The following is a 26,224-nucleotide window of genomic DNA, read 5'->3' as shown; positions in this document are numbered from 1 at the left end:
GAGAGGTGCCCCGAAAGGAGAAGGCTTGGGAAAATACCAAAGGGGGGGTGGCTCATGTGGGTGGTCAGATCCTGGACTTTGGGATCACGTAGTCTTTTTGAGTATGAAGAGCCTGAGTAGGTGGTAACGGCAATAGGATTGCCTTGAAAGAAGGCACAGACAATTATTATGGCCTTGCCGGCTGATGAGGTGATGGAAAGAATAGTAAGACAAGTAATCAGGAATTCAGAAGACCATGAATCTCTAACAGCTAACAGGGAGGGGACACCCTGGACAAATGCTCAAGCAGCAGCTGCCTGTATGTGTGGGAATGTGCATGCATGTGTTCATCTGGGTATCAGAGCAGAGAAAGGAACCAGTGATCTCTGATCTTGACATGTGCAGAGTAACTGAAGCAGGGAGATGTGCCCAGGGACCATAGAAAGATGGAATGGCATAGAATAGACTAGACTAGACTAGACTATGATAGCATAGAATAGAATAGAATAGAATAGAATAGAATAGGATAGAATAGAATAGAATAGAATGGTTTGGACCATCTGGTCCAACTGCCTGACCAGTTCAGGGCTAACCAAGTTAAAGCATGTTTTTAAGGGCATTGTCCAAATGTCTCTTAAACACTGACAGGCTTGGGGCATCAACCACCTCTCTAGGAAGCCTGTTCCACTGTTTGACCACCCTCTCGGTAAAGAACTGCTTCCCAATGTCCAGTCTGAACATCGTCTGGTGCAGCTTTGAACTTTTCCCACGCGTCCTGTCGATGGGTACCAGGGAGAAGAGCTCAGCACCTCTCTCTCCACCTCCCCTCCTCAGGAAGCTATGGAGAGCCATGAGGTTGCCCCTCAGCCTCCTTTTCTCCAAACTAGACAAGCCCAAAGGCCTTAGCCAGTCCTTATATGACATGCCTTCCAGCCCTTTCACCAGCTTTGTTGCCCTCCTCTGGATGCATTCAAGGACCTTCACGTTATTCTTAAATTGTGGGGTCCAGAACTGCACGCAGTGCTCAAGGTGAGGCTACACCTGAATACAGCAGGATGGTCACCTCTCTTGACTAGCTGGTGCTATTGTGTTTGATGAGCCCCAGGATGCAGTTTGCCTGCTTGCCTGCCAGGTCTCACTGATGACTCCTGTTGAGCTGCTGCCAACCAGCATCTGCAGATCCCTTTCTGCAGGGCTGATCTCCAGCCACCCCTCTCCCAATTTGTAATTTTGCCCAGCATTACTCTGTCCCAGGACCAGAATCCGGCATTTGTTCTTGATCGGCTTGGAATCAATTCTAATATCCCATGCTAGAACATGGGAGCCCATGCAGGATCAGGGTGGTAAGGAAGGGGGTTACAAAATTGTACATAGTGATGCAAAGGCTGTTAAAGGAAGGGATTACAGGAGAGGGAGAGAGCTGGTGGAACAGCTTAGTCTGGCTCATTCCTAACAGAAATGGCCAGGGGAGAATAGAGCTGGAAGGCTTGAGTGGTTACATGCATGGCATCTTGGTTATGGGGACTAGTCTCTCAAAGAAGTACTAACAAGGATAGAGAAGCTTGGATTTAACATGAGCTGGGAAAATCTTGGGCTGATGTGCTGAATAGCACATCGGGAATATTGTTAAAGTATTCCAGTTCCTCCAATCTTTATTCTGTTTGATAAGGGTGTAGAAACATGCAACAGCTGCTGGCATGTGCTTTCCCTCAAGATCTCAAGGGAGTTTTAACACTCAGCCTCAAGACAATGGAACAGATTTAAATGTTTAGTGTCCTACTAATGAATTTTTTTTAACAGTCATCTCAGAAGTAACCAGTTTTACTTTTGAAGGGGTGTGGAATGAACCAAAAACTGGAACAAATATATTATTTTTTTGGATTGGAGCACAATATGGGGCAGGTGCGGAAGTTACATGGAGTCTGTATGGTACCTTTGCAATAAAAGTGACAGTAGAGGGACGCTGTCCCAGTTTGAAGTAAAACTGAACCAATTTTCTGTTCTGTAACTTTACATCCTAGCTAGGCCTCCTCTAACTCTCTGAAATTAACGGCATATTGTGGAGAAAACGGCTCATTCTCAGAATGATAAGACCAATGTTTGTGCTCCATGCCAAGGAATGGTATGCAGGAGGCCCTTGCTTATACTTATTGCTATAACACCCAAGGTCAGCCCATTTCGTTATTTGCCCCCTTAGAGGGTCGGAAATGGAGAAAAAACGTAGAGGGGTCACATCGGTGGGGAGGAGTGGACAGGACAGGTGACCCAACCTGACCAACTGGGGTATTCCATCCCATCTGCCCCATGCTCAGTATAAAAGCTGAGGGATCAAAGGGTCGACCCTCTTCCTGCGATGGCCGACATCCGGAGAAGACTCTGTCTGTTCATCTGCCTTTGATCCCCATCCGTGTGTTCCTGACTGCAGAGCTGGAATCCAGTTCCCATCCATCACTGAGTCCGCTCTGGGACTTCCCCAGTGCCTGCCGGTGACGTGACTGTCATCCTGGGAGCTTGATACGGTTTTGTATATATTGTATCTATTTCATTATTTTCTTCTTTATTTTTATTTTAATATTAATTCTTCATTAAAGTAGTTTAGTTCATTCTAAACTTCTGAATCTCCTTATCTCCTTCTCCTCCTCTCTCGTCTTTTTGGGGGGAGGGGGAGAAGGGGGGGAAGGGCCATCTATCGGTCTGGTTTTGGTAAATCAGGCTGAAACCACGACAGACACGCTTATATCATCTCATATATGCTGTGCATTACTTTGGGACACAGCATATCCACAAAATCTGGTATTAATCCTGTAAATTATGGGATGAAATTAGCAATGTCAGAAATATGGGATGAAATATGGAATGTCAGAAATCAATTATTCTGGACTACATTCAGAGTATGCCTCTTCTGTACTGCCTGCTCGGCAAAAATTTCCTGGCATACTGGTTGCCTGGCAAACATCATGGAAACAATATAGAAGGTATGGGCACATCTGACGTCTAGCAGTCCGAAATTCATTTGATATTGAAATGCTCACAGCTAAACTCAGGAAGATGCCAGGGGGGACGGGATGGGACAATTTTGAATCCCATACAAACTCATTCAGTAACAAACTTGGACTGTTTATCTGATGGAGTGACAACAATAACCACCTGGGATAGGCAAAGGTGGCACGTGGCAAAAGGGGACTGCCAATTTAATGGAAAATTGACCAGTATCTCTGGCTATTTATTGTACCAAGCACAACTGCTGGCAACTGAAACAGTGGTTCCAGACGTCAAAAAAAATGGGGAGAGGTAAGAAAAGTGGAGAGCGATCCTCTGAGAGTAGGACTGTGAATGCCTCCATGCTGTAGGGATGCTGACCTGCAGACCTGACCCCCCCAGGAGACCAGGGGAACCCCCTTGGCCAGCCCTGCTGGACTCCCCGTCAGCTCTCTGCCCAAGCGACTTGGTGTGGGAGGGTGGAGCGAGGAGGGGTAAGCTTGTGCCCTGATACTGAGCAGGGGGTAGGCAAGGGGATTGCAATGCAGCATCATTGGGTGTAATCTGCAAGTTCTAAGAATGGTAATTAGCTTTACAGTTGGGTGTGCTTTTAGTCATTTAATTGCTGTGTTAGTTTCTTAGTAGTGTATTCAGAGAATCAGAATCACAGAATGGTAGGAGTTGGAAAGGATCTTCGGAGATCATCTAGTCCAACCCCCCTGCCAAAGCAGGGTCACCTAGAGCAGGCTGGACAGGAACACATCCAGGTGGGTTTTGAATATCTCCAGAGAAGGAGACTCCAAACCTCTCTGGTTTGGAGTGCTCTGTCACCCTCAGGGTGAAGAAGTTTTTCCCCATGTTGGGATGGGATTTTCTGTGTGATTTCAGTGAATAAATGTTGTTCTCTCAAGCTTGCAATCTAAAGGGAAGGGAGCTGGACCTGGGAAGTAAAGCTGCAAACTTTTTCCAAGCTTGTACTGCCTGTGGCTGCTGTTACTGTGCACTCACCTTCCTCTCACCCCCGCTCCCACCAGCTTTCCTAACAAATCCCCTGACCCTTCACAATAGGCACAATTCCCAACATGAAGACTAGGCAGTACAGCTGTGAATAAAAACAGGCTTAACTAGCAAACGTTTCACCATGGTGGGGAAGACATGAGGAGACTCAACATGATCCTCCCTAGACCAGACTTCTTTGCTGATGCTGACTCCAGCTTCCCCCACGGGGGTATCAGCAGAGCCACGTGTGTGTGCAGGAACAGCCACTGAGCGTGGTTTGGCAGGAGTCTTAACGTCAACAAAGCTGGAAGCTGTGACACAGCTGGTATTTCTGTTCTGGGTCTGACAGATGCCTTGGGTGGAACAGAAAGCTAGTGACAGCTACATAAACCTAGGATGAGTTGGAATGATTTTTGACCAGCTACTGTCCAGTAACATTTCTGTGGAGTGTTTCCAGACTGATGGGAACTGAAGTGAAACTGAATTAAACAAGGACAACACCAAGATTGTGAGGTGGCAGAGAGGGACTATTCATCCCAGATAGTCCTCTCCATACCAAGGAGTTACGCTGCATGAGGAGCCCCTTGGCACAGCTGGCAGGAAGTAACACCTTCCACTTCTCAAAGCCATCTGGGACATCTCCACAAGGACTTCTTGAGCAGAAACCAGCTCCTTGAATAAGTGCCAAGCAGGATGGAAGAAAGCTCTGCTAGAAATCCCCAGGTGCCTGTTTGGCTTCAAACAGCCGCACTGCAGCTTGTCTGGGGGGACAAGTGATGACACTTGGGAACGGATGCTGGGAAGCCGAACAGCAACTGAGAATGCCATGTTGTGGGAATGGCTGCTCACCTCACTTGCATCTCATCCCGAAACTGTCAAATATCAAAAAAATAATAAAAGAAGTGTCATCAGTCCATTTTCACATTTCACACCTCCATTTCTGGCTGCCCATCGGCTTTAGCCACAGAAAGAACTCCAGGAGAGAAGTGAAACATTTCCCCTTGCAGCCTCAGTACTGGTGAGGGTCCATTGCACAGTCTTCCAGATGCTTGTTGGTCTATTTGCAATAAATAGTTTGTGCAGATTGGCAGGAACAGGTGGCAAAATTTACTGCATTGTAAATTACTGTATCATCCCTTTCAGCTTTTTTTTTTTTTTTTTTTAAATTAAAAATAGAGCTACCAACTTTTGTGATGCTTTTGGAAGGGTGTCTTAGAGCAAGACACTGCAAACTCCTGTTTTTCAGAATTTCTCTCTGTACTATTTGGACCTCATCATCTACAACAATTTCATCTCCATTTTGCTTCTGTATTTTTTCCTCTCAGAACAGCTCATCTTAAATTCCAGGAACAAACAAACCCCAGACAGAAGCATCCCAACAGCCTCTTAAATAGAAACTGATGCAAAATGATAATTTGTCTCATCAGGAATCTTATTATTTGCTCCTAGTAATATCAGACAAATCAATTTTTTGGAGGCTTCACGTTTGTGATATACACACATAAAACCAACTGAGATTGTGTATGTGCTCTTCGCATTCCAGTAGAGCTCATGTAATCTTGTATACACCAACTGTGAGTCATTAGTTGCCCTTGTGTGCATTAGGGCAAATTTCTGAATTGTGAGGATGCTCCTTTGCTCAAACAGCATCTTGAAAAATTATTTTCAGTCATGTTGATTTGTTCCTTGCTTTCCTAGTGTCCCTCTGTTCATTTCTCTGAAATTGTGATTTCTTCTAATAGCATTTAAAAGAGCTTTGTTTCTTTAAACTTTAGGACCTATCATTTAATTACTCTCCTTTTCTTTCAAAATCCCCTTTTCTAAAGATTAGTGGCAAAGCATCACATTCTGCTGTCCTTCCTTTTCAGCAGTGAATGTAATCGTCTGTCCTATGACTCAGCTACAGTTGCTCTAGGAATTACCTTCTGTGCATTATTTAAGAGAGGCACACGGTGTTTTTAGTAATGTTCACTCATTCTAGTAGTATCAATTTTAAAAGTAGGTTAAAACACAGCAAGGTGCCACATAATTTAAAAAAATCTGTATCCTGAAAAATAAAAAAGAAGATAATTTTAAACCACTTTATTGACAAGTCTTAAGAATGGTATTTTTCTTGGGGGTGATGTAGAGCTGCTACTTGATCCACAGTGTAATAGTAAAACTGACAAATTTCCCCTGAAACAGTGAACCTGAGGCAGGCGGTATTGCAGTACAGCACCCCTCTAACACTTCCTTTCTACAGAAGATGGCTCGTTGGATGGTTTTGATTTCAGAATCTACTTCCTTCAGGTCCAAACTCATAAAAATTTTAAAGCAGCTCCTCTCTAAGAGTTTTCACCCTTCACGTAAAATAGCACAGCAATTTAACAAAAAAATGTCCAAACGCAAGTACTTGTGTTCAGGGGCCATTAAAGACGATGAAGAAAGGTGACAGTCACAAAACACAAGTTTAGTCCAATGAAGCTCATCTGTGCTCCCTTTGCAGTTCATGGAGAAAGGCTAGATCCAGAGGATGTTTCAGAGCAGCTAGCTGGTCTCTGAAAGCACAGGAGAAAAAACACCCCAAACATTTCTCTACATTGAGTACAGAATATCTCATCTGCCCAAATTTTCAAATCTTTGTGTCTGAAATGGGGCCAACACAACCCCCATGTTTTGCCAGGTGCAGTGGCCGTGCTCCCCGAGCCCATCGCCTTCCATCACCTGGTCATCGTGGAAGGGGGGCAGAAGAGGAAAGGACAAGCTTCACATTAGGTATGTGGGTGTGGAAAACCACGTCTTTTTGCTTTTCATGGCATGAGGCGTTCTTTCTGGACCCGCGCAGGTGGGTGCGGTGTTAAGCAGCTTCCCTCCGGAGACCGGCGAGCAGAAGCAGCAGCGTAGCTCCCGAGGATGGAGGGAAGAGCTCTGCGCTAGGGCACTCCGGTTAATGAACTGAAAACATTAGCTAAGCCAACACCAGCCTAATGGGAAATCTGTCTCCGCATATGTTGCATAATTTTTATATTATTGAACCAGCTAGGAATTGTTTAATCAACAAAGCCAGCAGGAAACCTTCAAATAGCAGGAGACTGAAGAGATGTGCACTTGCTTGCCAATTAATTTCGTGAATGCTCAAGCCTCTCGGGTTCCCTGTCCTGAACAGAGTCTTCCATTTTTTGTTGGGTGACATCTTCAGTTTCTCTAGGAGGGATTTCTGTGCTTAGCTGGGGACAACAGGGTGCGTCTGCGTCCACCAGTTTCATCTTCATGCTCCCCTTGTGACCGGCTGCATTACAGGAGCTGCTGCTGGGTCAGCTTGGATCTCACTAATAATGACCACAACATCCATTGGACATGTATTTTCTGTTCAGGAGGACTGAAGATTTTGTCTGTAGTGGAGGAATTTTCAGTTTTCTGACCCAGCTGTGATTGTTTTATAGGAAATATTAAACCTGAAGGCACGGGACATGCTTGCACTCTCCCATAAGAACTCTTGCACGAGAAGAAAACTGCATTTTTAAATTCCAATGTACATTCATTGATCCGTTTCCATGCTTAAGTCAAAGTCATGGTTAATATGGGCTCCCCAGTTCAAGAAGGACAGACAACTGCTGGAGAGGGTACAGCAGAGGGCTACAAAGATGTTTAGGGGCCTGGAGCATCTCTCTTATGAGGAGAGGCTGAGGGACTTGGGTCTTTTTAGCCTGGAGAAGAGAAGACTGAGAGGGGATCTGATCAATGCTTATAAATTCTTAAAGGGTGGGTGTCAAGAGGATGGGGCCAGTCTTTTTTCAGTGGTGCCCAGTGACAGGACAAGAGGAAATGGGCACAAATTTGAATGTAAGAAGTTCCACCTAAACATGAGGAGGAACTTCTTTACTTTGAGGGTGGCAGAGCACTGGAACGGGCTGCCCAGAGAGGTGGTGCAGTCTCCTTCTCTGGAGACATTCAAAGCCCACCTGGACAAGTTCCTGTGCAACCTGCTCTAGGTGGACCTGCTTTGGGAGGGGGGTTGGACTAGATGATCTCCAGAGGTCCCTTCCAACCCCATGTGATTCTGTGATTCTGTAATATGCCTGGATTTTAAAATAGTTCCTCTAAATACCTGGGTTTGTTCCTGTTCTAGCCCTTTATTGTTATTCGCACTGGACATGTGAAGTGCCATGAAACCGTAATCCATGGCCTGACTTGTTTATCTCATTGTCTCATCTCCGCTTTCTAGATAACTCAAGTGTAATCTGTAAACTCTTCAGAGCCAAGACATGGTCTGATTTCTACACCCAAAATTACACCAGCTCTGAGACATCTTGGAGTCCAGAGACAAAACATTTATAATTCCTAAAATTATAAAAAACTTTACGTATTCTCCACCAAAAGCTTGACATTAGGAACGAACATACTGTTCACGCCGTTAATAACACCTGGTTCAATAGAGAAGCCAACACATCCCGACAATACTGAGTTCAGATCAGGCGCTGGGGCATGTTCCCAGGCACAATCGGTGGCAAACTCTCTGAACCCTGAAAGCAGACAATAAACTGGAGCAGATGGGAGTAAATCAGAGATTTGCTTTTGATGCAGTCACAAACATCGTGATAAAACTTTTCTTTTTCAGTTCTTATAGGCAGATTACCTACTCCTCATTGTTGCATATTTCTTTAAAACCTACCAACTTGGTTTGACTCCAGAGGGAGTCTGGCTTTTAGAAGGAGGTTTGCATAAACTGAGACACCAACATTAATTTCTAGAAACAACCAATAAGTTTCTCTTTGTTATAGTATATCACACTGCATTTTTGCCTTTGCTTCCTTTAGAAATGAAGAATAAGTGTTCTTAAACAATTATCTTAAACTAAACAAACTGAAAGAAATTTTACATTGTAAAAATGTTACATTTTACTTTTTACAAATGTTGTTATAGGGATACAACTAAAATTCTGTAGGAGTTATATGCTGTAAATGACTCGTACTCACCCTTGTGTATCCTTTTGAAATACGTTAAATCAATTTTTTAGACTTCTGCAATGTGCAATGTATTCATCTTTATTCCACACAACATTCAGATGCAATGTTGAAGATTTTTTAAAAATTCAATTTTATTTGGTTTTTCTATGTATTTCTGTTCAGTGGAAGGGTTCCTAACATTTTATAAAAGTCATAATTGATAAGTTTAACTGATAGATTGGCATAAACTTTTAACTAAATTGTGTTGAGTAATGCTGACAGACAGGTTGCAAATACCATAAAGGTACTAAAAAATGCTAAAGCTACCATGGATTCCTTAAAAGACAAGGTCAATCCAAACACTTACGTAAACAGCTCTTTCAATCTAAGATACTTAATATGAGAAATTATTTTAAGACTGTTTCGTAAAGCCTTTTAGTTAAGACAAACAAAAATAGGCTACAGATTAAACACAGAGTCTGATTCTTCAAGCCTTCCCTGGCCTTCAGAGGAGTTCCTTCCTGGCTGTACTTTCAGGAGAACTTCTGAAAATGTTTTGCAACTGTATTTTATTTCCTAATCAATCATTTAATTTCTTTTTTAATACAGACACAAAGTTCATCTAAAAATAAGCATATCTGTTTTCTTTTTCCTCTGAAGTTGACACCAAAACTTTTGCTAAGAAATAAAACTTGAAATCCTATTTTTAGTAACTTGCTGCCCAAAGCAGATACTGCTGATTGCACGAACCCAGATACAAATGAGCGATGAGGAATTAAACTTCTAGATACACTAAAGCTAAATGAATTAATTTTTCCAAAAGAAAACCAAACAGCTTGTAGGAAGCAAATAATTCGTAAACAAAAGAAACCACAAAAGCAATAAAGAACATCATAAACCTATTAACATTACACAGAACAAAATGTTAAAGAATCATCTCCATTCCAAAGTAAAAATGATTTGCCAAAATATTAACAGCAACAAGTAAAAGGCAGCCTTGCATTAAAGCCAGAGCTGGAACAAAGCACGCTTTGGGTGAACATTGACATGCCTTGCGTGATTGTGTCCTTCACTATTTGGTGACATGAAGCCAGGTGTGGTACTTTGATGCCAGTCCCAGTGCCCCACCTTTCTCCTAGCTCCCATCACCAGAAGACACAAGCGATCGCCAAATGCACAAAGCAAACCATCTATCTAATTCCTTGTTGCCCCAGAGCAGTGCACGAGTTCAGTTTGAGGGGGGAAAATTAAGGCATTTACATCTCATTTCATTCTGATTGTTTCCTGGGGAAGTAAAGGGATCCTTGGTGGTCACTGCTGCCTGATCTTCTAGACAGCCTCAGGACGCCCACATGCTCTTGTTCTGGTGGGTGACTGTGGGTGCGTGTCCACAGATGACAAGAACACAAGCATTTTCTCTTTAACACAATTAAAGCTCCAAGTGAAGACCATGGAGGGAAGAGCAGCAAGCACATGCACGCTGCTGCTTTGCTAGCTTCTCCCTCTATTTCCCTACAAAACCACCATGCTGAGGCTCGTGCAGGAGGACTCCTCCTCAGCACAAGCCTGCCTGATGGCTACTGACATACCAAATACATCTCTGTAATCACAGTACTCCTCAGCTGGTACTATCTTTATGGTTTCCTAATGCAGCCCCTCCTGCCCCTCATCTGAGTGACTGGGCTGCTCTGGTATCTATTTGTCATGGAAGGTCCTCCTATTCTCAAGGACCCCCCCACTAAACCCCAAAGAAATTACAACAAAACACATCCTCTTGAGCTTATACACAACTTTGAGAATAACATAGCTAGTGTCACGCTGAAAAGGGATGGATACTTTCTCACAGAGTGGTGAGATTTCTTGGTTGTTTTTCTTGAGAAATTTCCCCAGTCCATCTTTTGAATCTGTTATCACAAACCTCTTTTGAAAGGTTAAGCTTTCACCCCAGCCAAGACAAGCCAGACGACTGGGAGAGAGAAAGAGGAAGAACTTTGAGAGCTTTACAGATAAGTCTATCTCCCATTTATAGTAGCCAACCAGGAAGACTGATGTGGACCTGTGACTATCGGCTCCTAAGGCTGTTAAGAAAGACAAAACATGTAACATGCATATCTGTCTACACAGAGATGCATACTATGTTACAGCTAATAAATGTTCGTCTAGAATTGCTAAATATTACTTTTGATAGAATCACAGAATTGTCTAGGTTGGAAGGAACCTTTAAGATCATCTAGTCCAACCATCAACCTAACTCTGATAAAAAACCATCATTAAACCATGTCACTAAGCACTATGTCAACCCATCTTTTAAATAACTCCAGGGATGGTGCCTCAACCACTTCCCTGGGCAGCCCATTCCAATGCTTAATAACCCTTTCAGTGTAAAAATTGATCTGTTTCTTGGTTTACTATTTAAGATCTTTCATCTCACTTTGCATTTTGGAGTAATAAACATTTTTATTTACTTTTTCATTGGACTTCTTATTCCCCCAACACTTGCTTACTATAACCTTAAATTCCTGAGATACTGCAGCATTCCCTGTCACAACTTTTAGTAAGATAAAGCAACTATTTGTTACACTTTCACCTTCTGCGATATAATTAAAGCAAAATGGTTATGACCCAAATTATAGCTACTGCTGTTTATGATAGAATGAAGGCTTTTGATTCTCATTTTTACTATTTGTTGAAGACGTCTAAGAGACTCAATGCACATTCACAGATCAATGTACAACTTTTAAAGCTTGTATCAACAGCCTTGTATTTCCAGTTTAATATTATCATCATGAAGGCAGACAAACGAGACGTCCGCACAGGATCTGGTGGAATCATCCACCAGGAACTAGCACACGAGCAGTTCACAGAAACGAACCCTGTGAATTTTCCTTTTTAATCTAGGATAACTTGATTTGCGTGGATTGTGCAAGTGGTTTCCCCTTTTGGACCTCTATCCTTGCCAGGGAAAGAGAACTGCTGTGTTAGTGGCTGAGATAATGTCCACTATTCCAACAGGAAAGGATATTGCTGTGATGTTCCTGCCAGTGGCCACTATTAAATCCCATGTATTGTGTATGCTACAGCGCGGGGTCAGACTCCACAGAGGAGTAAACAACACTGTTCCCTAGAACAAGGGTACTTCCGGATGGAGGTCAAAAGTGATAACAGTTCTGTAAACCAAACTGATTGCACTAGAATGATACAAAATTATTGCATTAGAATCTCAGTTAACTAAAGTTTAACTATAGTAAAAAAAAAAAAGAGCATTTTTGATTCAGCTATTATGTAAATAGGACAGACAAAACCCACTAAATAACAACATTTGTAGCATAAGAACAACGGACTGCTTTAAAAAGGACTTTTCCCGGTTTGCTTCCACACTTCTTTGGCTCCTTTAATGCTTTCTCTTTTCACACACTTCCAGTAACCTTGAACGCCTTGCTGTTGTGGTACCTGTTAATAAAGTACAAGTACGTTTAGCACTTACACAGAAAAGACTCTTAGTCAGACTGTGTAAATCTAATCTGTAATGCAATGCTGCTGCTCCCATAGTTCACATGCATAATAAGTTCTTGGTGGCAGCACTCCTCCCAGGTTCATAAGCAGTAAGGAATCTCCGGTTTAAAATATAACTTCTTTCTACTCACTCTCTCTACTTGTGTTTTTACAAGTGTTAATAAGATAGCTGTAGCAATCATGCGTGGTATTTAAAAAAAGTGATGTTAGCTTGTTACCCTCAAACCTCGATGAATCCGGTTCCTCAGGACTCCAAGAAACTCGCTGTGGCTGAGGCAGTCATCTCCGTCTAGATCGAAAATCTTGAAGATGGTATCCAAAACATTATCTGAGAGCTCCTGTCCTGTTGCCACCTTCACTGCTCTCTTGAACTCAGCTAGTAAAGACATAACATTACATCACAGCTGACTGTAAAGAAATTGGAAAGCACATAAACAGCAGGATTCTATTTGCAATGTCTCCTGGGTACCCTAACTGAAGAATTTGTGACGTGTGAACTAGTAAACTATTAGGAAGCCTCAGTTCATGTGTTCTTGAGCTTGCTTCATCTTTCATAATGCTATCTTTATTAATTGTATGATAAACATTTGAAATGCACTGTTTCTCAAGCAACAGTAAGAGTGATAATTTTTGCTAGAAATAACTGTATGCTGAAAACTTACATACTTTTGGCTGATACCTGTGCATATGAATGGTAAGTGTTTGCCTCACTTCAGTCTCATAAAAAATACTACCATTTTATCTTGAGCCAGTTTCATGCCGATTCATTCTGCAAGAAAACTCTTCTCCTCAGAGTATTTTAGGATAGGCTCCACCTCAACCAACAATCCCCTCAGCAACTCTGGGCACAGACCATCAATACTCAATGCACTGTTTACAGCACATGGCTTTATATACCTGTAGTTCTGTTTGTTAAAAAAGTAGGGTACCTTCCCTTAAATTATGATGGAAGAGTTTATGAGATTTTTGGCTGAAAAAGCTGTCATACTTCTTTGGAGATCTACTTTCCTCTTCAGTTTTTTGGTCTTCTCTCTTTTCACTACCATGTGCATTACCGTAATAACTGCTACCCCCACTTCTGGTCTTGTGGTGTAAAGAATGAGGAAGGAATTTGACTCAAGGAAGATGAGGAAAGGTGTGGGGTTGACGTTAAACAGCAGATAGTAAGAGTCAAATGATTATTGATTATTATAGCAAGCACAATCACAACACATGAATTGGATACATTTTTGAAGGCATCACGGAAGTGCGTATTTCAAGGAGGGACCGGAGGTTATTAAGGTGTAGCAGTATTGTAGATTATTATAGCAAGTTGTCCAACTAAGTCAGAAATACAGTAAAAATGTGGTTCTGCTTCATAAACAAGTGCTGTTTATAAATCATGTTATAAATATTAGTTCTGAAGCTTACTAGAGGAAAGAGCACTCCTGACAGCTCTCATCTTTGCCTCTTTGAACAATTTCTGTATAAATGCAGTTGATTAATTTACAGTTGGTTTAAATATAATTAAGCTGAAAATTCTTCCGTAAAAGGATATACCACGATTTGAAAAAGACATGAAATATGGGATACTTATAGTAGAGTCTTAATTTTGGCTTTAAAAAGGTGTTTACTGTTTCAGCTCTTGAAGCTAAATATAAATCCAGAGATGGTACTGCACTTTTTGGAACAGAACATGAAGGAGAAAAATCTTCTAAAACAATGGAGCATAATAATCTTCAAACTAAGAAGGGCCACCTTATCAGAGAGAAGAGATGAGCTGCTAACTTAGAAGAAAAAAGTCTAGAATAAAAGGAAGGACTAAAGGACTGTCTTATTTTTAGATAAATATTCATATGTGTGTGAATACATACACATACACACATGCAAACAGCAAGACAGAGAATTTAGTGAGATTCAGGAAAGGATTAGACATGTATACATGTAATATCCGTGAGTTACCTCAGAAGCTGACTGTTTTCGATCACAGTATGGTGCAGTGCATAAACAGTCACAACTGCCTGTTGGTTAGGAATGAGTTTTTACAAGGAAACATTACCAGAGTCAACACCAACTGTTGGCCTCATCATCCTGGCACTTAAAAATGTGATAATAGAGAAGTGAGCTAAACTCTCATATCTGACATAACTATTGTTTCACTGTTAATTCATTCTCTTTTCTCTCCACTCTTTCTACACCTTGTGCAAATAAAATCTGTCTCCCCACACAGAAGAAAGATGTTGTCAAACCAGACAGAGGAGAGCCACAAACCCAGCTGGGAAGTGGAGCACGTGATGGAAGAAGAGAAGGTGAGGGAGCTGGGGAGAACAGAAGTTTAAGGGGTGATCTCGCTGCAGCATTCAACTACCTAAAAGGGCTTATAGAGAAGAGACACACACATTTTTCTCAAAGGTACATGGAGGTAAGACACAATTATTGTAAGCTGCAGCAAAGGTTTGACACAGGAAAGTCTTCATGATGAGAATGGTTAAGCACTAGAACAGCTGCCCGGAGAGGCTGTGGAGGCGAAACTCCTCCTGAAGGCTGGACTAGCTAGTGATGAAAGTCCCAAGCTGTAACCCCCCAAACTCTTTTGCCCTTCCTTCTTTGGTTCAAACCCCATCCAAACATTTCTGTCTTAAGAACAGTGAATTTTCTTCCTGTCTTCTCACATTTCTCTCACTTTTTCCCCATGAGGCAATCAAATATTTATTTCCATGAATGTTAGTGTCTCATCAAATTTCCTTAGGAACTTTTTATGTTACTATTTTCAAATAACTTGAGAGCTGCCTTTCAAGTGTAACAAGTAAGTAACAACCTCAGAACTATAGCAAACATTTGCATATCCATGAAACTTTTGTTGCATTGCTCCTATTTCTACTATATGGGAAAGGAGCTTTGTTACCATGAACTGCTACTAAAGCTTGTATTGTTTCAATAAACCCTTCCTAATCTAGAATTTAGATTGGACTGAGAGCTGCCCTACGGAGAAGGACTTGGGGGTACTGGTGGATGAAACATTGGGCACGTGCTGCCAATGTGCACTTGCAGCTCAAAAAGCTAGTTGTACCCTGGGCTGCATCGAAAGAAGTGTGGCCAGCAGATCGAGGGAGGTGATTCTGCCCCTCTACTCCGCTCTGGTGAGACGCCACCCGGAGTACTGCGTCCAGCTCTGGAGCTCTCAGCACAAGAAGGACATGGACCTGTTGGAGCGAGTCCAGAGGAGGGCCACGAAGATGATGAGAGGGCTGGAGCACCTCTCCTATGAGGACAGGCTGAGAGAGTTGGGGTTGTTCAGCCTGGAGAAGAGAAGGCTCTGGGGAGACTTTATTGCGGCCTTTCAGTATATAAAAAGGGGCTTATAAGAAAGATGGAGAGACTTTTTACCAAGGTCTGTAATGACAGGACAAGACAAAATGGTTTCAAACTGAGAGACAGAAGATTTAGACTAGGCATAAAGAAGAAACTTTTTACGATGAGGGTGGTGGGACAGTGGAACAGGTTGCCCAGAGAAGTTGTGGATGCCCCATCCCTGGAAGTGTTCAAAGTCAGGTTGGACAGGGCTTTGAGCAACTAGTGAAAGATGTCGCTGCCTATAGCAGTGCAGGGTTGGACTAGGTGATCTTTAAAGGTCCCTGCCAACCCAAATTACTCCATGCTTCTATGGTTTACTCTGCTGTGAGCGGTTCAGCACATCAGAACTTACAAATCAAAACATTTTGGGAACTTTACACTACTATTTTTTTGTGTAATAATTAATTCAGAATAAAGAGCAGTATTCTGTTTTTGGACTTCACAGTGCTACTTTGGGATAACTTATTTATCTTAATTCCATAACAAAAATGCATTTTTTTTTCTTCTTTTAAAAAATACATACAAAAGGTGTGCAGCACTTACCCCGTTTAACAGGACGATTGGCTACAGTAAACATCTGCATAGCAATAGAAAAGTCTTCCAGGTTGTTTGTAAACTTGCAAAAAGTCTTGAATTCTTCCAAACTGATATTCTAGAGTATCACAGAATTCAGATGATATATAATGAGTGATACATTCAAATACAAGTAGATCTACTTCATTAAATCTGGTGGGATGTACTGTTTAGGTGTGTTTGCTTACTTATCATCAATATTTATATTTCTCAGTTGGCACATTAACATTGTTCTTATTCGCATAAAATTCCAAAGCTGATATAATTCACTTGGAAACTAGTTATATTATTAGATACTTATACTGAAATGAAAACCTGTACATACAATCGAGGAAGCAAATCAAAGCATGCTTTATGTACTGACCTCTCCTGCCTCAATTCTGTCTTTCACATTCTGCCAGTAAATTTCATTGTTTTCCTCATCAGTGAAGTACAGTAACCATTCTGCAAAGTCTTCTTTTCTCATGACATTCAAACCCTTTGAAAACTTTATGAATTCCATTTCTTGGACCTCTGTTTGCAGATTTTCCATGAATCTGTAAGTGTAAACAGATATTATCCAACAGCTGATACTTGCATCACTGTATCACTACTACTACCTTAGCTACTAAATGCAGTAGACGCTAACTCTTAATCACAGATACTATCAATATCATTCTTTAAAATGTCACTGCTTTAATTTTATTTGTGTGCAATTTGTTCCCATGACTGCATTTCAACAATGACACCAGTAGGGTGCTCTCTAAGTCTGCATTCATAGGTTGCTGCTGCTAAGATAATTTCCAGATCTACTTGGCATATAGCTTTTACTAATGTTTAAAAACGTGCAGATAATGAGATAAAAGGATTGATAAGTCAGTATTATAATGAATGAATGAAAAAGGACATAGGAACTAAAGGCCTGACACATGATTTATGAAATTTCATATTAATAAGAGAGGAATGACAAGGTTGGAAAGTGCCTAGAAAGATGAGGCCCTAATAATCAGAAAGGTGAAAGAAAAGAGGAAACTTGAAATCATCACTGCAGGAAAAGATGACTAAAAGCCTCAAAGATTATAACTGCAAAGAGGGGTTTGGCAAATCAGTTCTGTACTCCCTACAGGACAGATTAGAGAGGATTACAACTGACATGTACAGAGTCTGGAAGAGCACAGAAAATGATGTTGCAGGTGTTTGGGAAGGTAAGAAGAGAGTTGTCTGAAAAAGGAAGGGGTGAACATCAAGGTTTTTAGGAGACGCCCATTCTTTTAGGAAGAAAAAAAAAAAAGGAGCAGGAGAAGCAAGTAACAACTAGTACAGAGCTAAAACTGTAGCCAGAGTTGTAGCTTTGAGTTTCCCCAGGTAGGTCTACGTGGCCATTACAATTTATTCTGGCCTGATATGAATTTTGAGAAAGTGAGAGACAATACTGTGCGATCCATTTGGTAATTTCCACTTTAGAAATGAAGCAATCCAAAAACACACGATAATTTAAAAATATAAACAAAGGCTAAAAACACAGTGATGCTTGCCAGAATCCCTTTAGTACTTCGAAAGAAACCTGCTTTATTGAGTTGCAAAAATTATTGACAGGAGAGAATGAAATACTCCTTTATTGGGACAAAGCAATTAGCTGAAGAAGAGGACAGCTAAGGGTCTATAGAGCAAATATCAGTAGAGGCTCATTTGCACGTGTTTGCACGGCCTCACTGGATTTGAGTGCTTTCCCCTGAAATTACAGCATTTCAGTCCACACAGCTATCTTTAGTTCTTTAATGAGATCACTTGGACAATTAGTAGCTTGAAGCTGTGTGAAGTCTATAAGGGGTTAGCTGAAGACTGCTGTTGCAGCATAAGCTCAATCTTGTATTTTTTCCTCTAATAATTAGAGCTGCACATGCAAATAAAGGGCCAACAAATGCTTCATGGCTCAGGACATATAGGTAAATGAAAGCCTGGCGGTGGAAGTGATTTTAAGTTTCAGGCTAGAGTTTTATTAGGGTAATACTGAGGAGGGGTATGATACGCTCTCACATTTTATATGGGCATCCTTCTGGTCCAGTAAAGGGTGTTACAAGGCTTCCACAACATAGTCAAACCCTGAGGTATATTCCTCCACAGTCCACCTTAAGACCTGGCTCACTTTCAAGTCCCCCGACTCTCCCTCTCACAAGGGGATGAAATACCAAAGGACCCAAGGACCTGTTTGTGCCACCAGTGTGAAGGGGAGGCCCCTGGTCCTACAGACCAGTGAGAGTATTCTTGCACAGCTTGAAAACCACTCTTCATTTTTCAGATGCAGCTCCTGTCCTCATAACCCCTGAGGTGACTGCTGCCTCTGGCCAGCCCAGCAGTCTGCATGTGCCAGGGAGACCGGCCAGCGTGGGCTAGCAGAAGCAGTACTGCCCCACTGCCTGCAAGAACCTTCCCAGATCCTGGCACAGGACAGAGAGAGACCAGCATGGACCAGGCATGGAGTCAGTCTGGCAGAGACTGATTAGGGCCACTTGGCTGCATTTTGGGAGTGGCCATCAGTGGCAAGGAGTAGATGGTATCTGGGATGCATGGCTTGCACTTGGCTGGAAGTCACAGCAGAGACCACGCAGAACAGTAACTGTATCTTTCACTGTCGTTTCCAACCCATGTAATGCCTGGCCTGGGGGAGGAGAAGCTGCTGAAAATGAGGTCACCTTCAGAAATATGCCTAAAATGTGGATGTAGGGAAAGGAGATACCACGTGTTTTATTTTCTTGGATTTTAATCTGTGAAAGGTGGACACATTTTGCAACAGACTTAAGGTCTGTTACTGAAAGTATGAGTTATTTATCTTGGGGAGCTAACTCTCAGTCATTTGTTGTACTGGTCAGTAGCCAGAGGTGATAACAAACTACATATTTTTCCATCTTTTCTAAATATTGCACTTCCCTAAGCAGAAAGCCCTCAGTGACCTGCCCTCTAGCCATACCCAATAAAGGCAGGACAGCTGAAAGACCAAGCATTTCTACATGCTGAGGAAGGAGCGGGTGGCCCACCAGCCATACACATCAGCCAGCTGAATGGTGCAGTAAAGCTGAAGAGGAAAATGAAGGGTTTGGCTGTGGCATTTTTGATGTGTTCTTGCTTCTGCACTCTCTTCTAGTCAGACAGTGAATGAAGCTTTTTATTTCCTCAGCCCCACTGTGTGTTTTCCACTGCCTTTTCTCAAGCCTGGGTTCTTGCCCTCTCCAGTTGCTTTGGGGCAATGACACTGCATCCCTCCTGTGGCTCAGGAGCCGTGCATCTTGCGGCACTAGGCAGCTTAGGGAGGGGAGTGGGAATTACTTATTCAGGTACAAAAAAATTAACGGATATTTCATTTCAACTTGTAGGCTCGCTCCTGGCAAGCCAGAGTGGGAAGATTTCCTGCCATACCAAATGCTACGTGGAGCAGCAGCCGAAATGTGTAATTTAAAATTTATATGTGATAGCCTCCCATATTACAAAAATTAAAATACCATGAATCATCACATCAGCATTCTAGGTCACTCTTATTCCCAGATGTGAGAGTTAAAAATCCTAATGAGGTTTTTTTAAAGTGAACTTATTAAAAGTTATTAAAAATAACTTTCTAGTTAGGAAGTAAAACTTGATACTTAAAGGCCAAGACACCACTAGGGATACTTGCTTTTGTATCTTCTGGATCATGGTGTGAAGAGTTTCAGCTGGAAATTCCTTAAAAATTTCTCCAGATATTAGGAAAAACAAGCATAGGAATGAAATTCCTCCTCTCCCAAAGTCAGTGGGAGCTTGGCTGGGGACTTTGAAGGGAGCCAGAATTCAGCTACGGGAACTGGATTCTGGTTGTAGATGTGCTCTACAATTTAAAAATGATTACACTGGGAACACTCTTATGCTATAATAGCTTGAAAATAAAAGCAAACCCTAAGTTTCCAAATAACAAAAAGGAAAGGTAAATCATACATTTATAAGATGGGGAAAGGGCTGGGAACAGAGAACACTTTCTTTAAGATAGCCTGTTTTATCCACACTCTCTAAAACACCCACGTTGAAGGCCAATGGCCAAATTCATTATCAAGTTACAACAATATCCAGAAACCTTATCAGGATTTATCCCTCGTTTTGTAATGTGCTCCACTATAGAAAGAGGGAGTCTCTCAAGACTTTTTGGCAACTCAGCTTTAATAGAAGTGAAAATGTAATAAAACTGGGGAGACCTCAGGAATGCAGCTATTCCCCCTCCAACCTGAGCTGTTGCAATTAAGTGCTAGTGTTGTATTCCTTACAGCACACAAAGTCGTAGAATGAATCACACAAGGAAAAGTTAGGGAAGGTTTTCCTTCCTATACCTCTTGACCTGAACTGCAAGTCTGTTCAGGGCTTTAACACTCTTAATACAGAACTGAGCAGTTCTTGTCACACTGATTTATGAAACTCAACAACAAGGTGGTGGATATACCACCCTGGCATTTGTACTCTGCTTCAGCTCCTCTTTGGACACTGAAGTCCTTTCAAAGACTTGAAAACCCTCTCTGCACCAAAAGACTGTGGCAAACCAGCTGCAAGGTTGCCTTTTTGCAATCTTTCAAAACAGAATATAGAACATCTAATAAGGGCTTGACTATTAACCTTTAGAGAACATTTAGATTTATGCTTGTAAATTCAGTTTTGCAAGCAGCAAGACAGTTAATCAATCTCACCATTTTCAGAATTACAAGCAAAACCCTCTTTGATTTACTGTCCTCAAGGCTTCCAGACCAAACAAAACCGCTCACTTTCATTTATAAGCATTCTGTAGAAACTAATCAAGCTATTCCTTTGCTAAGTATATAGGAAAGGAAGAAACAGAGATTCTTCTCAACACCTTTACTAAATATTTGGGAAAAATTCAGATTCTGCTATGATAGGAATATACAATCATGTTCCCATCTCCACTTCCTTATTGTCTGATTCTGTCTGCACGAGATGTAATGTCTATGTGTATTAGGGCTCTATGTACATAGACACATAGACCCAAGTGTAGGTACAGAGACAAATAAAGAGGCAATCATACTGTATTTCTGCAAAGCACTTCCAAATCCCCGGATGAAAATCACTGAAAACACACAAGCTGCCACCGCAGCGAAAGCGCTACTGGCTGGCGATGGTACCTGAAAGAGATTCTGCATCCACACAGTGGCACAAACACAGAACGGCACCAGACAAATACCAGCATTAGCAGCATGGCTCAGCCTGGATCATTCTGGTTTCTTAAATGAAAGGTTTCAAATGAAATATATCAAGGAATTCAAAATACTGAAGTAAAGAAACAGGACAGGGAGGGAAAAGGCATGTTTTGTGTATGGTTATACAATTTATGACCTTCAAGCTAAAGCAGAAAATAAAAAAGAAACCATGATTAAAGAATATTTCTGGTGCAAAAAACTGATGAGAAGTTTGGAAGCAACAAATGAGGTAAGCAAATGCCATGAATTGGATTTGAAATGTTATTTTTCCTTATATGATTAAAAGATGCCCATTGTTTAACCATACCGAGAAGTACTTTTTTGTAAATCATCCCAGGAAAAAAATACAATGATCAGAAAAATTTTTTTATATTCTTTCTGTACCCTCTGCACTTTTTCTTTTTTTTTTTTTCCTTCAAGGACATTGAGAGAGATTTAAGCTTGCTTGGGGACAGATTACAGAAAAAAATCATAGTAGTCGTAAACTGTTTAGGGAGTGAATTACTGTCTCCTCCTTTATTTGGGATTAGACATACTTAAACAAGATCAGTAAAGGACTTTTTTTCAGGGAAAAAAAACAGTGGCTGTCAAGAAGAAATATTTGCTATACCTAGAAAATGAAATAGTTTTCTACTCAGAATAAAAACCAGTACATACAATATAGCTGGAAATTAAAGCACAAGCGAAACACTTTATGGACAGAAAAGACCAAAAATATTTTGTCTCAAAAAACATGGAAAACCCATGCAAAAGAAGAAAAAGCCCATAATCCCAGAGAGTTTCTGGCTTCAAGTTTGAAATCTGACATTCTTGAAGATAGGTCCTGGTATCGAAGCTGATGTTGTTGAGGTGTAAAACTGAGTGGTGGTCATCTGAAACAGAAACTTTTTCAGGCCTTCTGAGAATAAAGTCTCACCTGGTTACAGCCTCCTGTATTAAATCCTTCTTTGTTACATGATTTTAGGCTCGCTGCATATTGTTTTATATTTTCTTAAACTGATACAGGAAAATAATGATTCCAGCTGCATCTAGCTAGGAGGCAACACCTTTATTAGTGATGTACATAAACACACTCCAGAATAATTTAGATTTAAATTTTCTAACTTTTGCTAGGGAAACAAGCTGTTGCTTTTGAAGTTGTGAATTATTATTAACAATTATCATATTGTCCATATGTTAAGGACAATATAACTGGCAAGAAATCATGTAGCATTCTGGAGCTGAACATGTGTTCATGTGTCCTACCTTAAGATCTCTGAAACCACCTTGTTACTGTGGGAAAGACATAGGATGGTGTGTGTCCTGGATTGCTTCCACTACTTCTAAGCAGTCTCAGGAGAAGCTGCAGAAAGACGCAGGGGTCCCACCACTGCTGCTCAGCAGAAAATGAAAAGGAGTGCTTTGGTTGCTGTTTTGACTATGTTCTGGAGGATAGGTGAGAAAAGAGCTTGACTGGTGTCACAAAATACCTATGAAAAGGTCACTTCTTTAGTTCCATGCTTCCAGCAGCCCAAGAAAGGTTGAAAAGTGATCTGATATTCTCATTCTTTATGTCCTGTAAAAAACAGCCAGGGGATTGTCCTTATGTGTATCGCCTACCTATGATTTCTCAAGAACCACGCACCACGTGGAAACTGATGGAGCAGAGCACGCTTAACCCTTTTCCCTCCTTGTATCAGTGCGTTCGGGGCAGCAGGAAGGGAGGCACAAGAGCTGGCTTACACCAGCTTCACGTTGCCTGAAGAGACGTAGACAGTTTCCATTTTCTTTGTGCCAACTGAGTGCAAAGAGAGGAGAACAGGGCAAATTCATTGCCCTGATATATTGACTGAGGTCGTCTGACATTTTTTAAATGTTTGGACTGTGGGCTAAAAGGGTCAGACAACATTGGTGTAGATGTAGATACAGATCGTTGCACAGTAACAAAAGGATTTTTTAATGTCAGTCAAACTGAAAAGGAGGAAGCATGAGGAAAATATATGTAAGTAATGAAGTGAGAACACTAGTCTCAGCTTTCCAAATTCCCATGTAAGTACAGTGAAATTTCACAAAGAAAGCATTCCTGCCTTTTTTTTTTTCAGTTTCAAGGACTATATGGCACGGCAATATCTGTGTATTTAACTAATGTGACAAGTTTTAGTGTGTCCTAATCAAGCCTAATCACCCCTACTTTCTACTAGGTACTACACTGATCAATGGAAAAGCTTTCTAGGCAAGAACTTGGAAAATGATAAAAGCATTTACCATCATTATTTTCTGCTTTTGACAATGATCTATGTCTGTACAGCTCATCAGTCATCTCTTGTAAAAACAGCGTGGCACTTTGATCAAACAGCCAACAATAGCTTCCCGCATAAGGTAAAATGTTATGAGAGGCCATCAGATAGAAATCCCATTTTCTCTGAACAATAGGCACCCAGAAATGATGTGCTTGATTTACTTGCAAATAAAATCATGTGAAAGGTGATATCTTCACACAGGTTAAAAAGACAGTGATCCTTTTATTCACCTTTCTGTGTGTTAAACAAACTTCACTGTCACGTTGCAACTGAGATGGAGTGTCTACGCAGTGATAAAGAGCCACATTCCAGCTCTACGAAACGTAACTGCCACTGTTGAAAAATTACCTGCATTAAACCTTACACTTATCCCACAAATTTTAAGAGCAAGATGTGGGAGTTTGATTTTGATTACAGGCCTCTATCTGTGTGGTAGGCAAAGGTCTTTAACCTACACGTTCTGAATGTACTAGGTACATAGTTTCATCAATGTCATGCCTCATTGGGTCAATGCAGGATTTTATCTAAAACCTGAGGCTTTTCAGTTTACACTGTATATGCAAACACAACCTTTTACTGGTGCTCTCTGCCTTTTGTTTCATTGAGAGGATCTATGGTATTTATAGAAAAGGGAGCTGGAGGCATCTTAAACTTATTTTACTCACTTAGATTACTATTGAGTCAAGGTCTTCAAAAGAGAAAGGTTGTTTATTTGAAGAGTGGTGTGTGCCAGAGCCAGTGGAGCCGAACACTTTTTAGTGTTAGAAAAATTGCCACTCTTCCTTTTCTACTCTGGCTTACCCCAAACATTTACTGATTGCAACAACATTCATTTTTAAGAGGGCTGACAGAGACTCTCTGCTTCTGAACATAAACTGAAGTAAAACATATTATCCCGATTTATTCTTGCAGTCTGTAAATGACTGATCATTTTTGTAGAAAAGCTAATACTGATGTAGGTAATCTTCCCTTGATGTTGTGCTGCAAGACTGTGTCAAGATTCACACAGGTATTTAGGCACTTAACTTCCATTTATCTCAAAGTAAGACTGTGCATTTGGATTCTGGGTCCGAGTTCACATTGCAAGATGTGTGTGGAGTTCATACTAACAGAAGAAATTGATCTCTCAAGTAACAGAGAGTTTAACCAGTTAAGTTGTGATGCTGTGTAGGTGGTGGTCATCGTTACTGATTAAAATAAACATTGGAAGAAAGAATCTCATCCAATTAAAACACTAACAGCTGATACCTGGTTGGGTTCTCAAGTTGAAAGCAACCACAGCAGAACTTCATGCTCTGATGTAGACAAGGATTACACCATCTTTCTGACAAGTGTATGATGTATAAACTGAACACTTCCCTGCACCAGTCTTAGAACTTTCTATTAACTTCTGATTTTGCAAAGCTTACAGTGAAATAGATGGGTATACAGCACTACGTTTCTGGAAGTAACAGCCACTTGGTTCCACTGCAGTTTCAGTCCGAATTGGTGTTTACCATCTGGCTCAATTCTCAGTTCTGACATAAGTGCCACCAAGTATCTGCAGAGTCCATTGCAAAAGCAGTTCCAAGGGTAAAGGAAAAGGCACAGGTAAAGTTTCAACAGAAGCTGGAATTTGAAGCAAGCAGAGAAGTTTCCTGTGGCCCACCACGCCAGTTGCAATGAGGAGGGAGGTGTCTCAGCTCAGAAAAGGTTTTTTAATTGATTAGCAGTCACTTCTTCGGTGATTTGATCAAGAAAAATATTCATGAATCATATTGCCTTAAGGTATGCCATCAAACAGCTGCCAAGAATGGTAGGTAGTCTCAAGCCTCATGGCCTCTAGGCCCATTGCTGCTTTGGAGTTATCATGGTGCTCAACTCCTGCAGATAGCAGACCCCAGGAGCTAAACTAGAAACGTAATCATGCAAAATCATGAATAATTTCCTGCTTCATTACCTGCTTAACTTTCTGAATCAGATCAGTGTGGGTCAGATTGATGCCAGTGTTAGTGCAAAGTAGAGGGGATAGAACAGGACTGGTTACTGTTAGGCTTGCCTAGCTGAAAAAATACCTGAAAAACTCAGAATAGCGAAGTTTTTCTTTTCCTTCTTTTCCAAAGAAATGTACCAGCAACATGGTATTAACACCAGAGCCTTCCAGTTCTGCTCCCTATAAGACAAAAAACGATATGATTAATTATTATGGATTGTATGTTTATTAATATATATTAACCACAAATCTGGAAATATTTATTTGAACTAGAATTTCACAAGACATAATTGCAATTTAATTACTGTTCCCAAAGCTATCACACAGGATCTCAGAGCTGAGTAATTTTTCCACATCAACTGGTAACAGTGTATTATATCTTCTGCTTCTAAATATTCTGCATGAAAGATGACTACAATTTACAACCACCTTTGATGTATTTTATTATTAGATTTGAGAAGGTTGCTA

The 26,224-nt window shown here is 41.1% G+C and overlaps 1 protein-coding gene across 1 annotated transcript in view; it reads right to left on the bottom strand.

Annotated features, from left to right (window-relative positions):
* Positions 1–8,966: 8,966 nt before the first annotated feature.
* Positions 8,967–26,224, bottom strand: part of MICU2 (mitochondrial calcium uptake 2) — a 147,250-nt gene continuing 129,992 nt past the window's right edge. The window contains exons 8-12 of the mRNA XM_074160345.1: positions 25,839–25,936; positions 16,666–16,837; positions 16,272–16,380; positions 12,614–12,771; positions 8,967–12,332 (exon numbers count right to left, since the gene is read on the bottom strand). Coding sequence (XP_074016446.1) covers positions 12,228–12,332; positions 12,614–12,771; positions 16,272–16,380; positions 16,666–16,837; positions 25,839–25,936 — 642 coding nt within the window. The 3' untranslated portion in view covers positions 8,967–12,227. The remainder of the gene's footprint in view (positions 12,333–12,613; positions 12,772–16,271; positions 16,381–16,665; positions 16,838–25,838; positions 25,937–26,224) is intronic.

This window comes from Numenius arquata, chromosome 1 (genome assembly GCF_964106895.1).
Source record: "Numenius arquata chromosome 1, bNumArq3.hap1.1, whole genome shotgun sequence".
In the NCBI taxonomy this organism is placed as follows: domain Eukaryota; kingdom Metazoa; phylum Chordata; class Aves; order Charadriiformes; family Scolopacidae; genus Numenius; species Numenius arquata.
Note: the sequence above shows the minus strand (reverse complement) of the source record. Positions and strands in the feature narration are given on the sequence as shown.